Source organism: Lonchura striata, chromosome 8 (assembly GCF_046129695.1).
Source record: "Lonchura striata isolate bLonStr1 chromosome 8, bLonStr1.mat, whole genome shotgun sequence".
NCBI classification, from domain to species: Eukaryota; Metazoa; Chordata; class Aves; order Passeriformes; family Estrildidae; genus Lonchura; species Lonchura striata.
The window spans coordinates 28,332,011-28,348,028 of record NC_134610.1 but is presented as its reverse complement, the minus strand read 5'-3'; the positions used below and the strand labels follow the sequence as shown (position 1 = coordinate 28,348,028).

Genomic DNA, 16,018 nt, shown 5'->3' with positions numbered 1-16,018 from the left:
AGACTAAGAGCCCAGGTGGCAGAGACAGGACAGAATATGAAGGATTACACTTAACTGCACTTTAAAAAAAAAAAAAAAAGAAAAGGAAGAAGACTGTTTGTGCTATACCTCCAAGTTAAATTAACCTCAAGAATAAAAACAGGGCATATGAACTCAGGAGGTTTCACATTCCAGCAGCAAGAAAACAGTTGCTTTCTTTCACTTCTCTCATACTGGAGTAACTCAAACTCTTCAAACTGGCTCTTAGTAGGCACTGCTCTCAGCAAGCTTAAAGCATTCTCATGGCTCAGACCTTTGAACCCTTCTGTGACAGTCCACAGTGACCCCAGCTATTGAAGTGGTTGAAGAGACAGCAAAAAAAGACAGATTATCTACAATGTAATAAAAATGTACATACATAAATAAATGTACATATATAATTTAAAATATACATTAAAATGTACAATGCCAGGTTAGAAATCCATCCTTCACATTAATATGCATACTGAGCCAACAAAATTATGGCCATTCCAAAAAGCCAAGACAGTTTCAGACTTCTAAGTATCACATTATCAAGAAAATGAAAATATCTGTTTGGAGTGTGGAGGGGTGAGTGGTACAGAGATGGATGCTTGGCTCTCTGAACATGTGCTGAATCTTGTTCATTTTCCCATTTTTGGACTGCATTTCAGATTATTAAAAAAACACACAGAAAAAAACCCAGTCCTATATAGTCTAAATTAGAGTTGAGGAGTATAACTCTTAATTATCACCATGATTCCTAATTTCCTGGTAGTCTTATAGGATTAACCTAAACAAAACCATTGATGCAAGAGCACTTTCCATTACCAGCACTGCAGCACTAATCCAAAGGCTTCCACCTTCTACATGAAGGTGACAGAAAGCCTAAGTGATGCAGTGACCCGTGTAAGGTCTGCCAGAGTGTCAGAGCCATGGAAGAAAATTACCTTTGAGACCAATGTTCAGTCACCTGGAGGAAGTGTTGCTCCCTCTTCAGCATCAATTTTGAGGGAAATTTCTATGTAAACAAGGCAGGTATCAGACAAATCAAACATTTTCAGCCTGTAGCACTGCAGAGATTCAGACCATTCTGCACATCATTTCCTAAGTAAGCAGCACAGTTAATTAACTCTGTGTTGATTAATAGTGCTCTCTCACATCAAGAATTTATTGAGTCTGTTATTATATATAAGGTCATAATTGCCAAACAGCCACAGCTAAATACCATTCCTTCCAGTCTACCCCTTAAGCATCATAATGTAAAATAAATTGTTACTCATTTGTTAATGAATATGAATTATTTTAAACCATGCAACATAAAACTTACCACTGCTCATTTCTAAACAAACATGAATGAACAGAACTATTTAAATACCTTGAGAAGAACATCCTCTTTGCAATCGGGGTGGGATGGGGGGTATCTTTGTTCTTTGTAGTGGGTTTTTCTGTGCTCAGGCATCTACCAAAAGCGCTATTCTTGAATAGTTAGTCAGCAATTATTTTAGTTCCATGGTGCACTAAGACAGACCAGCAAACTACACTCTTATGCAAGAATATGAGCGCCCACACCAAAATATCTCTTCAGAATAGTTATTTTGGAGTAGCTGTTTCAGTAAATTTCCAAGCACAACTGAAATCAGCTCATAGCAAATGATGCAACTTCACCTCAGCAACAAAGATCAAGAAGACACTTGAACTCTGTTGTCCATTCTGGGGTTTTCAAACCCAGGGTTAGCCACTATCTAGGGAAAGAGCTGGCAGAGTAACAAAGCAGATCCCCACTGTGAAAGAAAGAAGCCCACAGGCTGGATCCCTAATCCTCAGGATGGGAAAACAAATGCTTTGCAGACATGGCCCCTTCCCAGAAGCAGGACCTGGGCAGTCCCTGCCCAATAAAGCTGCTCTGGCTTTGCCCAACCTGTGGCAGTTTTCTCACATCCCAAGGCAAATCAACACCCAGACCTGCCTGGTGGTAGGGCACCACTAGGAAACCACACAGTATCCCAAGCCTGGCTCTGCTACATGGGTAAGGAGAGCACCAGGGAACAGACCCCAACCAAAGCCCCTTCTAATTATATTTCTGCAGGCAGTTTTACTACCCTCTAAGGACTCACTGTCTTCAACCACATTTGTTTCCCAAAAACGGGACATGGGCAGTATAAAGTAGGTCTGACTGGTTTTTCAGCTTGGTTAAGGCAGACCTCAGCAGAAAGATGGCTTTTATGTTGATTGCACTTGTCCTGCTATGAACACCAAGGCTCAGCACAACTCTGTGAGGCAGTACAACATACATGAATTTATGCAATAAGGCACAAGCAAGCAAGTTCTCCTCTGGCTGAGCAAACTGTTTATCCCTCTTTAGAGAGAATTACCTTACTGGTGAAACATCTACTGTGGCTTAAAAATATTGCTGCATATGTTCAAGGTTCAATTAATGTATCAGCTGAACCCTTTGTTAAGAACAGGCAAAAATCTGGAGTGTTCTCTCCAAGCCTACTGCTTGAAAGCAACCAAAATGCATCAACAGAAACAGCATCAGGAAAAAACAAATGTGACACTATGGTTGGAACTGTACCCACAGAGGTGAAGCAGTTAATTTCACTGTACTATTTTTTTGATGTTACAATATCCCAGCAAGTAGCAGTGCAGTTCAGTCCAGCAGACTCTGAACAGGTCAATAATCTTACAGGAAAAGAAAATGCATAAAGACATTTTGTTACTTCTGTTGGACAGAGCGTTCCCTATTTGCTTGGTCCTAAGCAAGCAGCTGAACACAAGCCCTAGGAGAAAGCTTGCTCTATGCTAAAGCTTTTTGGAGGCTTGAGGCACTGAATTACACCTGCTTGTACACTCCTTTTAATTTTTGTCCCTACCACACAACCAACTGAAGAACTCCCTAGACAACTGTCTGAAAGTGTGCAGGTCTTTAAAGGGTTGGAGACCCTGTGTCTGCACAGAGTCATCCCTTAGGAGTCACACAAGGCTTTTCAGGCAGTTGTTTGGAGCTGTCTTCAGCCAGCCCTGCGGGAACAAGAAGTGCTGAAGATCATGTGCCTGCTCTGTGGTTTGCCCGTCATTTGTCTCTCCTTTTCCAGACAGCTCTCTGGTGAATCACAAACCTGCCTTGGAGGGCACGGAGCATGCATAAAACCCCATTAAAGATTTGCAAACTCTACCCAGGAACAGGAACCAGGAGATCCCAAATGCAATCCCTGATTAATGTGAAAGCTGTGCCTATGCCTACAGGAAGAAGATAAACGCAAGGCTTCTGTAACCAGCCACCCCAGGTAGCTGCACCTGCCAAGCCACAGCTTGCAGGAGCTCCTGGGCTGTGTGATCTCCCCACCAACAGTGGGCACATCCTCAGAGAACCCAAGTCTGGATAATTCACTCTTGGAGCTACACAGGCTACATGGCTGGTTTAGCTAGTCTGAACCTTCGCCATGGAGGAGGGCGAATCTATTCGGCTCCATTTGCTCCTGTTTGCAGAAAAGAAATAACACTTCTCTGGGAAGCAGGGATGATGGACAAATTAACAAGACTTCTTGAAAATTATTCTGGAAGGAGGAATTTCTTCTAATTAGAAACTAGGTTATATGTCTATAAATATTTACCTGTAATAAGCAGAGCTTAGTGAGAAGACATAGTGGGGTTTCTGAATGGGTTTAAAATGCCTGCTTTGTATTCAAGTGGATTACCTTGCTAGAATTTAATTTAAATGTATTGATCCCTACTTAAGGAGGTATCTAAATGACTCAAACATGGTAGTCAGCCAGCACGATATTAAACCACAAACATTTCTGCTGACGGACTGTGTTGTAGCCTGATGAGTTTGTAGTGTGCCAGCTGTGACAGTTGTTTAATGGTGTTTTCAACAGCTGGACTCAATTATCTAAAGGGTATTTTCCTACCTGAATGATTTTATAATTCCAAGACTGCTGAATTTGAGCCAGACTTGAAATGGAGCTTGCGTGAAATGTACCCAAAGGGCACCATCTAATCCACCAACAGTAAGTTTTCAGATGTGAACGACCCAGCTTCACATGCATGTGTGCTCCATGGCAGAGTCAGGCAGTCCTGGATTATTAAGACATTTAGGCTAAACAAGCAGTATTGATGCATAACAGGCTGATCTCACTTTTACCATTTGCATTTCCAGGACACAACACTAAGCCTATGACACAGGATTAGTGACCAAAGACAGCCACCCACAGCAATCAGCCAGAATAAGTCTTTACCTACCAGGTGACCTAGAAACCATTTCCTAACAGAGCACTTGCTCTTAAGCAGCAACAATTTTGATTTTACAGTTTACAGAACAAATATCTAAAAATCACGGTATGTTCATTGAATTTAACACTACTATGACAACACATGCCACCATGCATTTCTCACCTTGCAACATCATGAGATTGGCATCAGCCCACACAGTAAACAGTGTTAAAACATCCTGCAGGAAGGAAGCACATCACTGTGAATCAGCCACTGAAAGAGGTAAATCAGGATTTGGCTCTTGCTCTGTCACCAGCCCCCTTCTCAGCCTGACTCAAGTCACAGAGCTTCTCTGCAGCAGTTCTCCAGCTGTGAAAAGGGTAACAAGCATCTTCTCTTGACAGTGCCATCAGGCAGCAGCACCGCACCTCCAGCTACACAATGACTGCTTCTTCTCTGCCTACTATCATCCCTCCTGCTCTCTGCCTCTGCTGCCCAGGGCAACTCCTCTCCTTCCACCTCCTCTCTCCAAATTCTAAAGCCACCTTGGCAGCTTCTTAAAAAAAAAAAATCTCAGATTTGTGTCCAGCCAAGGTTATTGGAGCCACAGGCTCTACTTGGAGAAAACCCCATCAGAAGCTGGGCCACATCTCCTAAAGAGGAGGAAGATTATGCATATAGGTAAAGGATCAATGCTTGTTTACATTAAAATAAAAAAAAAAAATCCTCATACTAGGTTTGATTCATGCCAAGCAGGGTGCAACAAGATCACTCACCTAAGCCTGCTCCTCTCAAACAGAGGCAATGGTTGCAGAACCTGGCACACCACATTTACTTCATTTGTAGAACACTTTGGAAATGTTCCTGAAGTCAATGACTAAATAAGTCCCTCTCTTGATTCTATCTTGGAGATAAGTGCTGCATGTTGCATTGACAAGCACATTAAAACAGCTGGAAGCATAAAGACAATATGGGGGTTTTCAGGCCCATGTTCTTTAATTTTTTACCCTGGGCATGCTAAACAACTAAAGACCACACTGAGCAAATCAGTGTTTTACCAGATAATACTGTGGTGTTCTAGTTTCAAGATGCCAGACTCCCTGCTGGCACCAGCTCCCATGGCACAAGGGCTGGCTCTAGGAGTCACACCAGCCCAGCCTGGTGACACCAGACAGCTTGATGTACCCATCTACTGCTGCCAGCAAGGCCCAACAGCACAGGCACAGCTTTGTTGTGCTGCCTTATTGCACAGAATACAACAGAAGTAACCTTTACTACAAAAACAAAACAAACACCAAGAGAGGAAAGAATAAAAACACTAGTGAAAAGGATATGATGTCCACCTTTATCTCTTAGAAGTATGGGAAAAATTAACTTTATACATAGAAACACAGCAAGACAGGTGCTGCTACCAGTGTGTTATTATAAATACAAAGCAGTTTCCCCATATTCCTGCAAAGCTGGTCTAGATTTGATATAGCCAAAAGCAAATCCTTCATTTGAGGATGAGATTTCAGAAGGCAATCTGTGGCTCTTCCACCTTGGAAAGGCAAGGAGCCTATCATGGTAAAATGATGCTGTGATAAAATAGGTTCTTTTCTCCATCTGAATGGTATTATCTACATTATTATTAATGACAAAGTGCATATAAAAGCTTATTAATGTTCACACTCATTTCCTTTCACAGAAATTATTTGTTAAGATTTAGAATGTGAAAGCTTGTGCACCCAATGGTGCAGTTGACTGGTGGTTTCTTTTCAGTTGATAAAACTGCAGACGCAATACTTGATTTTTACATTTTTACTCTTAAATTTCTGTAAGTTACATGCCCTTTACTTCTGGCAGTACTTCATTTACAAAGACATGTAGTTAGAGGTATGCAACCAAGTAGACACCAAACAACTGTTCTGCTAAAGCTTTTGCATGGACAAAACACATTTGTTCAAGCAACAAGTCTGTAATATTACCAAGGCTGCAAGATGGGGAAAAATACAGGCCATATAATGAGATCCAAAAAATTACCAGAATAAAAATCCTAACATTTAAATAGAAAGTTATTCATCACTAGAGATTATTTGCAGTCTTTGTGCTATTAAGGATATCAACACATGGCCCTTGAAGCAATCCTACATGTACAAAATTCAATAACACAAGGGTTTTCCATAAGAAACCAAATCCTTTATGGAAAGGAGCTGAAGCCTCAGCTCAGTAAATAGATGCCATCAGGTACATCAGTTAAGACCATATGCAGGAGTTAACTACTCTGGTTTTGTCTACTTCCTCAGAAAGATGCAGTAGCATGCAGCTGTGAGGGGAAGTGGGGCTTTGTGAGGGCATTCATTCTCCCCAAGTACTCTTTTAAAAACAACAGAGCAAGCCTTGACAAATAATTCCAGCACAAAAATGCACGTCCGTATATAAAAACCAGCTTGTAACTCGAAGAACAAACATCAAGCAGAAAAAAGCCTGCTAGGCCAGGAGGTTGGTTCATCACTGCATGGAAGAAATCCATTCAACAGCCTCCATTTTTGGTTGTACATTTGCAGACAGGAAAAATTTTTCTTCCCCCAAAAGCAAAACACATGCAAATGTCTGTCATTAAAAAGCACACGCTCTTTCAGAATATCACAATTACCTAGCCACAACTAAATGCTGTAATTTGTTGACCAACTCCTTGCAAACGTCCAAGAATGACCTCAAATCCTTGGTTGAAGCTCCAAAATAATTTCTCCCCTTTAAATGTAATTTTGTAATGCTTTGATTCCCACCCATCACCATGCTGAAGGGTTCCAACATGCTGCTACATGTTTCTAGTGCAGCAAAGTAAAAAAAGGGCTGAAGCCACAGACAGCAGCTGTGGGAATTTGCCAACCCAAGTTTTCCAGTTAACAAAAAATGACAGATATGTACTTCTGGAAGCAACAACAATAAGATAATTTAAATACAAAAACAGCCAAAAAAATGATCTAAAGGGTTAAAATACAGCAGTAGTCTGTCAGCAAGTTTAGCTCACCTGTATGTTCTGCAACATACAGAGGCAGTATGTGAAGTAGGGCATTCAAGAAAAGCAGCAATAAAAACCAGAGGAAATGGTCAATGCTATCAAATATACTTTGAAACATTTGCCTAATAGGCTTATACCTATAGTATCTGGCTCCTGCAGGTATGTGTTGACACCAAGTTAGTATTAGTACCACTTAAAGGAAAAAATTCTGGGCAGAGGTTAAAAAAGCCTAAAAACATAGTATGTCATTTGAAGCATTAGTTATTAGCCTGAAGACAGAATTAACTCCAACAGTGGCTCCTAAAGAGTAAGCTGCTCATTCCACAAGCAAAGATCTGTTAATGGTGGGGCAGCTTCAGGAAGAGAAGAAGAGACTTGGCCTGGCTCCTCTCTGAAGAGACCGCAAAGCCAGCACAGGGAAACCCTTCCCATCACCAACACATCCCAGCCTCTGCCTCTCTTGGCAACAAACAAGCAGGCTCAGCTACACACAGACCTCTAGAAACAAGGCTTCAAAATTCTCTCTGCTCGCAGGGATTTGTTCCCCAGCCCAGCGTGGTGCTGCTGGCAGCAGCACCAACCCAAACGTGTCCCAGGGGAGGCACGGCACGCGCAGCCACCGCGTCCGGTGACCAGCCAGCGCCAGCTTGGGCACTGCTGCTCCCAGGTCACAGAAAACATCTGCCCACCCTCGAGCAAGGATCCGGATAAAAACATCACCTTCCTGGAACCAAGCCATTACACAAGCACCCAAACTGGGAGCAATGTTTGTTTCTCTACTAAAGGTAGCCATGACAACGACATCTTCATTTAAGAGATGAACAGGAAGAGGTCATGAGGCCCTTGTCATGCCTGGTGTGATAAAATACCACACCTCAAGAGAGTACAGGAGGCTAAGTTCTGCTGGATGCCATCTGCAACTCAAGAAAACTAACACCCCAAGATGGCAGACACACCCCCCTCAAAAGAGCCAGGCATCTAGGCACAGCTGCTCCAAACCTTTCCAGCATTACCAAAGACAAAACCTCCAGGGAATTTCTCTGCTAAAGAAATATCCATACTCGAGCACACTACACCACGCCATAAATTAATTCTCCTGACTCAAATGCTTCCTTTTTACCTTGAAACAAGTTACAAAATTACTAGGAAGTGAAACATTGCAGAAGTCATGACCAAAAAAAAAAAAAAAAAGGCAGCAAAGCAGCTTCCCTTTTGAGCCTGTATCTTGCTCTTTTTGTGGACCCAAAGCCACCTCCTCTGAACAGGACTATCCCTGGAGGCATTTAGAAGGAGTGTAGGGACATATTTCCGTGGTGTTCTTGGCAGTGTTGGGTTTATGGTCAGGCTCTATGATCCTGAAGGTATTTTCCAATCTAAATAATTTGATGTTTTTCTGTGTCAGAGTGAAGATGCCATCTATACCAAATGGCAGCAACCATCACTCCTACAGGTCTGAATGAGACCAGGAATTCTGGCATATCCCAGTTTTTCCAAAGTTTTTATTTAATTTTAAAAAGCATGGAACCATGTGTCACAGTATGCATGATACCTAGGAATATCATGGCTCCAGAAAGACAGTGGCAGCCACAGTGGAGATATTTTGGTCCAACCACATTTTCATTTCACACAAAATAACAGAGACACACTCCTGTGGGTAAATTCCTCTTCCTCCCCTCCCCACAATTACCTTAGTTTTGTGGCTGATATTTTGTACTAAAATGGATTATCTCTTTCTGGCTGTGAGCCCTTTCAAAACCACTTAGAAGACTGCAAATTAATATACACACCTTAATATTATCTAGTCATAATATGAGGAAGGGAGGAATCGTGGCATCACATGCCACACCAAATTAACTCGTGGGCTGCCTGTGGGCATGAGGCACAGGTTCATTACTCCTATTTTACACAGTAGATTCAGGGGCATTTTCTCAGATGCTTTTACATGTCACAGAGAAAGGATACACAGAAAGACATTATTGTCAATTGAATGATTCTGAAATAAGTTAGACACACCATCACTTGGAAATGTAATTGGCTTTGTTAGGAGACTATTTGTTACTGTTGTATTCATTTTGGTCTTAAGTGTGTTCAGACACAAGTCCAGCCTTTGCCCAGCAGATTTTTATGATCTTTGACATCTGTTTAAAATTATTTAAACATCTGTTTAATGCTGTTTCTCTGTGACCATAATAAAAAAGATCCTGATGGTCAGTAAAGAACTGTCAAACACAGGAAAACATTTAGGGAAGGGAGAGAAATGGTTCTTTCAGTTCTAGTCACACTGCATTACCCTCAGCAATCAAGGACAACAGGCAAAATACCAGGAGACAGGATGAGGGCTTGCAGTTAATAGCAGCCTAAGCACAATGCCATTCATCTGGGCTCCATTACCCTTATTCATGCATATGCATGCTTGTGAGGACAGCCTAATAGTAATTCTCTTATTTTGTACATATAGGACCTGGGCTGGTGACTGAAGTCACAGTAAACTATGACCCTCCAGATGCACTGGCCCAAGGCTAGCTAGAGCCTGTGTCTGTCTCAGATTTACAGCAAGCTTCTCACAGAATCTGGCCGTGCGGGCATGAAACCACCAAGCACTACATTTCCTAACAGCAGCTACACAGGCTGCACTTCCTAGGTAGATTCCCATTTTATTTTTGTTTATAGAAAACCTTCTCAGTGTCTTTTAAAGACAGAGTGGTACATTTCCTCTGCAAACATGCACAACTATAACCAACAACAGGCAGTGGAGCTTGCACCAGCTTCTGACAGGCATCAATGCATGTCCCACACACCCCCTTCTGATGGGCACAATGGGCACATTTGTGCCATGGAGGTGAAGGCAGAGCTGGCATCCCAAATCTAACAGCCATGCACAGAGCGACTTTGTTGGATTTAAACAGAAAGAAGATGATACAGTTACCTAAAGAGACAACCTGCAGGCCTGGGGGCAGAGGTGGCAACTCTGCAAGGAAGGCCCCAGCTGGCTAGGCAAAACTGAAAATGAGATGGAGACACTACAGAAACTTTAAGTTCTTCCAAAATAATTTTCAAACGGTGAATCACATAAGTTGACATATAGAATTCTTTTAAGATATTTTACCCTTTCACACAGTGCTGACAGGAGCAATTGTCAGTTTGCTGCCCAGAACCAGCAGTGGAAACCATGAAGATGAAAAGCACACTAAATGGGACATCAGCTACCAGGTTACTTCTCTGGAAAAGTTTGCAAGTGGCAAACAAACAGTTCTCAAGAAACCAGGTTACTTGGTGCAAGTATGAGGAATAAGCTGGGCGAAGAACTGCAGACATCAGACAGGGAGAGTGGCAGCAGGAAGAGCCTTACATCTGCTGATTACTCAAAGGATAAGAGAGGTGGGTCCAGGCAACAACTGTTGCTCAAAAAGCAGCCATGAAAGTCACAAGCAGATGAATACCTTCACCCTTTCAGAGCACCACTCGCACCTGAAAGCCTCTGGCTGCTCACTTGTCTTCTGCTCCTTCTGAACTCTAGCTTAATTGCAACCTTTTATAATCAACATCTGTACCCTCACACAATATAAAATAATAATGCTTATTGAAATGGAAAAGGTACAGCCAATGACTTGGATAGGGAACAGTACAGGAATAACTCCTAGAATTGAAAAGAAAAAGGGTTTTTTCCTTAAAACAACTTGCACGCTTGCTGTAATTAACATTCACAGCAGAAATGGTAAAAAAAAAAAATACAAGTAAATATGTTAGGATTTAAAGCACGTTTTGCAATATTGTATATGACAACAGAAATATTTAGAATGTCAGAATGTTTGCAAATGCACAGACACAACTATGCACAAAGATTATAATCCTATGAATTAGTTTAAGTTTTATTAATTACTTAGGCTTGTTTTCTGCTTAACATTTAGTCATTCAAAAGTGACTAGTTACATGCCTGAAAGAAATTAATCTAGAAACTAACGACGGTAGAATACACTTCCTGTGGTTAAACCACTTACAGGTTTCTCTTGGCTCAACTGATGAGCTAATAATTAGCATCACTGGAAGCAAATTCAAGTAACCTACACTAATGCTAAACTCTTAAGCTAAGCTCTTCTGCCTAACTAGTGAATGCAGCTAAAAGAACTGATTATCTCTTTTAAGGTTTAAGTGTAGCAATACTTTAGCACCTTTCAGCTGTATCAAAAAAGCAGCAACTATTAAAACATATCTGTCTTCAAAGCCTGTATGAGAAGTGGTGTGATGAATTTCTTATCTGTCTGAATACTACCTGTGCTGTTAGATACACTTGGTAAGAAAAGCCAAGTATGGAGGCAAGGAGGAAACAGATCACTTAAGAGAAAGGCACGTTTAAACTCCCAGCAGGGAGGTTCTCTAGTCATCTCCCACATGATGCTCTCCTCACTGGTCAAAACAGTTGTGGATCCAGAAGGAACCGCTACAGAAATCCCAATGACAGCCACAGAGCTCTTGGTTTCAGAGTCAGCCTTCCCTAAGCATCACAACTCAGACAAGCACCTCACACTTGGTGTACAAAGAGCAGCCCACACTCACTCACAGCAGCACAGGTCCTGACCACTGTAGGTAGCATGGATTGTCCCTCATACTCCAAATCTCACTGCAGGACATTGTTAGCTGTGGCTTTTGGTGTTTATGAAAAAGGAAACTGTTTCCTGAATCGCTGCAAGTTATCACTGCCACAGCTGCCTCAATCTTCAAGAGCAGGAAGAAATGCAGAAGGAGTCTGCTCTCTACCCAAGTGAGCCTGAGTACATGCAGGACTTGTTACAGGAATACAAATCTTCCCAGACACATGATTTTCCAGCAGAGATTCACCTCTCTTTTGACTGAGTCTACCTATAACCAACCATAAGAGGCTGCTGTTACTGTGTGTCTCTCTGCTAAAGGTGGGCCAGCCTGGGGACAGCACTCCTCCGATGTGATAGAGAAGAGAAGCAGAGCTTGCCCTGATGCACACAGAGCTGCTGCGCTGCAGCCCCAGTGCCCTGGTGACACTGCTCGGGCTGCAGGTGGGAATGGCTCCACCAGCAACAGCTCCAAGCACACACAAACAGGCACACAAACACTTCTGCTCTTGGTTTAAGAGGAAGCACCACAGCCAGCTTTAAATGTGTCCTGCCCCTCCTCCACTCTCTCAGAAGTGAAAGAAAAAGATCTGTTGAAGAAATTAAGGAAATGAAAAGACTCCCTATAGGATGGGTACAGGTAGACCAACATGTCCCTCTATAAACAACAGGAAACCTATGTCCACAAAGAAAAATTATCAGCCTGTCTTATCATGTCCCAGGCCACAGCCTGACCAGGAACAATAATGAGCATTCACCAAAATTTTGAGCAGTCTCAATGAAGGCACACTGCAGGGGTGTGACAGCAGCTCTGAGGAGCCTCCTCTCTCTGCTTTGAGAGTTCTTAGAGAAGACAAAAAGAGAGAACCCTAAGACAACAGTCTATCATTTTTCTACAGCACTATAGATTTCATCAAGACGTGATCTACTTGACTCAAATATATTTTGACTTCTACTGCTGCTGCTGAAGCAAAATTCTTGCTGTAAGATATCAGCAAAGGTTAAAAAATACTAAAGACAGTAAATTCAAGGGCTTCACTAAACATGTAAAAAGTACTGAAATGGTACAATTTTGGTCCTTTGTAACACACGTATTTTTTATTTTAATGCTTGCTGTTTGGATATTTAACACACAGCTCCTACCTGAATCTCCTTATTTGTGACACTCAGTCTGTGCACCATGGGGTAGTGAAGCCTCATGGTGTGAAACATTTTCATTGCCAGTCATAAGCATCAGATCTAAAGATGAGGATATTCAAGGGACATGTCAGGAGGCAGCCCAAAAATACTGCCTTCTGTTACACATGAAAACACATAGTCTGGTCCTCCAGCATTGCTTTCACTTCAGAAGCAGCTTTATCATTTGCTGTTTTCAAAACTCTTTTCAGTGTGCTATGTGGCAGCTTTGTGCATGTGGAAGTTTTTTTTTTGGAAAAGCATAAATAGATTGTGAGCAAGGCTTGTGATCTCCAAGTACGGGTATTTGGAGAGGGGCTGGATGCAGGCAGTCCTGAACCCCACAGGAAGGGTCTGAGGCTTGCAGGACACCCACGCTGCAGATCACAGGCAGACCACGCTGAATTAAAAATAGCAGATTAAAGCACGCAAAGCGCGTAACAGTTGGTAGAGTATATGGATAAACCGGGATGTGGGAGTCATAATACCAATTTACTAAATATTTATAAATGCTTCTAGCTACCAGTGATAAGAAATACTTTAATACTGATTACAGCTATCTACCCACTGCTATATTTAACACGATCCAAGTGTTAATACTACAGGTTTTCCTAGTAGCCTGTGAAGAACGGCAACAGCTTATCCGAAGAGGCACTTCCTAAGTAAAAAGGAAAAATTATTTCTACGTATGGCACGGCAATGAAACGACGGAAAAAGCCAAAGGAACGGTAGGCAGAGCCGAGAGGCCTTTCGAAACGAGCCGACACCCATCTCCATCCCACCCCGCGGACGGGAGATGTCAGGGATTCACCGGGCAGCGCGGGGCGGCAGCTCGGCGGGGACGGGCGAGAGCCCGCGCCCGGTACCGGCTGCCGCCGCCGCGGCGAGCTGCGCCCTGCCGGCCCCGGCTCCGAGCCCCCGGCCCGCCGCACACAGACAATGTCCGCCGGGAAGCGAAGCATCGGCGGCGGCTCGGCCGGCAGCGGGGAGCCGGCACCACACGGCGCTCCCCGCGAAGGGGCTCCCACGGCGGCCCCCGGCAGGGGGAAGGGCCTCCCCCGGCCGCCCGCAGCGCCGCGGGGGCTGCGGCTGAGGCTGAGCCCGCCGCCCGCTCCCGCCCGCCCCGCGGCGCCCACCTGGTCGGCGAGCTTGAGCACGGCCATCCTCCGCCGCGGCTCCCGCGCACATGCAGCTCCCGCGACGGGCGGCGAGCGCGCCCCGCGACCGGCGCTGCTGCGGCGGCGGCGGCTCCGCTTGGCGGCGGGGCGGGGGCCGCCTCGCCTGGTCCGGCCCAGGAAGCAGGGGCGGGCGGGCTGCCGCGCACGGCCGCGCCGCCACCGCCGCCTGCCGCCGCCGCCTTTGTTCGCGCCGGCGGCCGCTGCCGGAGCGGAGCGGAGCGGAGCGAGGGCCGCCCGGGGCTCTCGGCGCCCCCGCCCCGCCGGGCAGCGCGGGGGGCGGTGCCGCCGGACCGGGCGGGACCCGCACGGACCCGCCCCGCGCCCCGGCCGGGGTCCCGGGCACCTGCTGCACGCCGGGGCGAGCCGCAACGGGAGCAGCCGCGGCCCCTGAGGAGCAGGCGCTGCCCTCGGGCCGGGTACCCCTTCCCCGCCGCAGGGCTGCAGCCCTGAGGGCCCAGCTCTGAGGGCCGCGCTTTTCCCACCGCGCTGAGCGAAAGCAGCGAGCGCGCTGTCCCAAGCCTGGGTAGAAGGAGAAGCCGAACCCTTAACCTCTCCCTTCCTTCTATCTGTGCGTGCAAATCCATTTGTCAAATCCCATCAGACAGACACAACTGTTTGACAGAAGTCTTTTGGGGTTTTTTAACTCTTTTTGTAGTAACTGTCTTGAAAAACCTTGTAACTCCTTACAGTTCCGGTCTCTCCTACTCAATATATTATATAATTTTTCTAAAGCTAACATACTAGATAATAAATACAATTTTTAATAAGCAAACAAACTAGCCTGAGTCTCTGCCTCATGCTGTAGAGAAAATGAACATCATCCACTGTTCCTGTTGAGCTGACCTGGGGGAAGCTTCAGTTCCACCCTCAGAGTTGGCTGTCAGCGTGACTCAAGTACCAGCGCACAGCCAAGCATGCAAGGCCAGGGGCTGGCAAGGGGGGAAGAGAAAAAGAAGAAAAAAAAGCATGAAGGGGTAAATTTACATTTTTTTCTTACCCCTCAGAGCTGACAAGCTAAATCCCTGAAGCATGTGATTTGATTAAAATCATTGGTACAATGCACAGCAGCAGGAGTTACACACATGCTGAAGGTAATGAGGGTAATTACAGTTTTTCCAAGGAAACGTAACTGAAGAGCAAAGGACTGAAGATTCCCTCTTTCCCTCGTCCATGTACACAAAGGCCAGGTATTTTCCCACAAGTTAGATGCTGCAGTAAGAAACTCCCATATGCTGCAACACATCCAATAGGACAGTGATTTATGGCTTTTCAACCCTTAATTACAGAATGAGGTGACTCGAAGTAGTTAAAAAAAAGGGACGTGTCTTCTATGGAAGAAAACCAATCCAGCAAGGAAGCAGTTGTTGGTTTCAGGTTTTTGAGGCATCATTGTAAGTGGGGATTAAAAATATCACACAATTTACAACATGTTTTGACTCCTACTATTTTAAAGGGGTCTTAATGGTAAAATAGTTTTAATATAAATTAGTCTTTTAAAGGGAAAAAAAAATAACCCAGTGAGACAATCCAGTACTGTGTCTCACCAATTCAAGCCAGAAATTTGTTTTTGACAGTCCACTGTCAGACTGCTGAAAAACTCACTCAACACACTGAAATCAGAAATAAGCATCAGTTAGCTCCCACCTGAGAACAAGCAAAAAAAAAAAAAACCAAAAAAAAAAAAAACAAAAAAACAAACAAACAAACAAACAAACAAACAAAAAACACCAAGAGGGGAACATGGAGGGAAATTTCAGGAACTTTCAGAGCTTTCAGCATTATAAGGTAAGGTCTGTTTTGTTATAAAGGCCTTTTTCCTATGACCTAGCATTCACTATACCAGTCTCCCTGCAGATAAACTT

At 44.1% G+C, this 16,018-nt stretch overlaps 1 protein-coding gene across 9 annotated transcripts in view; it reads right to left on the bottom strand.

Moving 5' to 3' along the window:
* ANKRD44 (ankyrin repeat domain 44) overlaps positions 1-14,231 on the bottom strand; it is a 131,577-nt gene extending 117,346 nt beyond the window's left edge. For 6 of the 9 annotated variants that reach the window (XM_077785132.1, XM_077785137.1, XM_077785133.1 and 3 more), the window contains exon 1: positions 1,376-1,756. In XM_077785132.1, coding sequence (XP_077641258.1) covers positions 1,376-1,459 — 84 coding nt within the window. In that variant the 5' untranslated portion in view covers positions 1,460-1,756. Of the gene's footprint in view, positions 1-1,375; positions 1,757-14,114 lie in introns of those variants that run through there. The other 3 variants (XM_077785134.1, XM_077785135.1, XM_021555345.2) reach the window with 2 other exon arrangements.
* Positions 14,232-16,018: the final 1,787 nt, after the last annotated feature.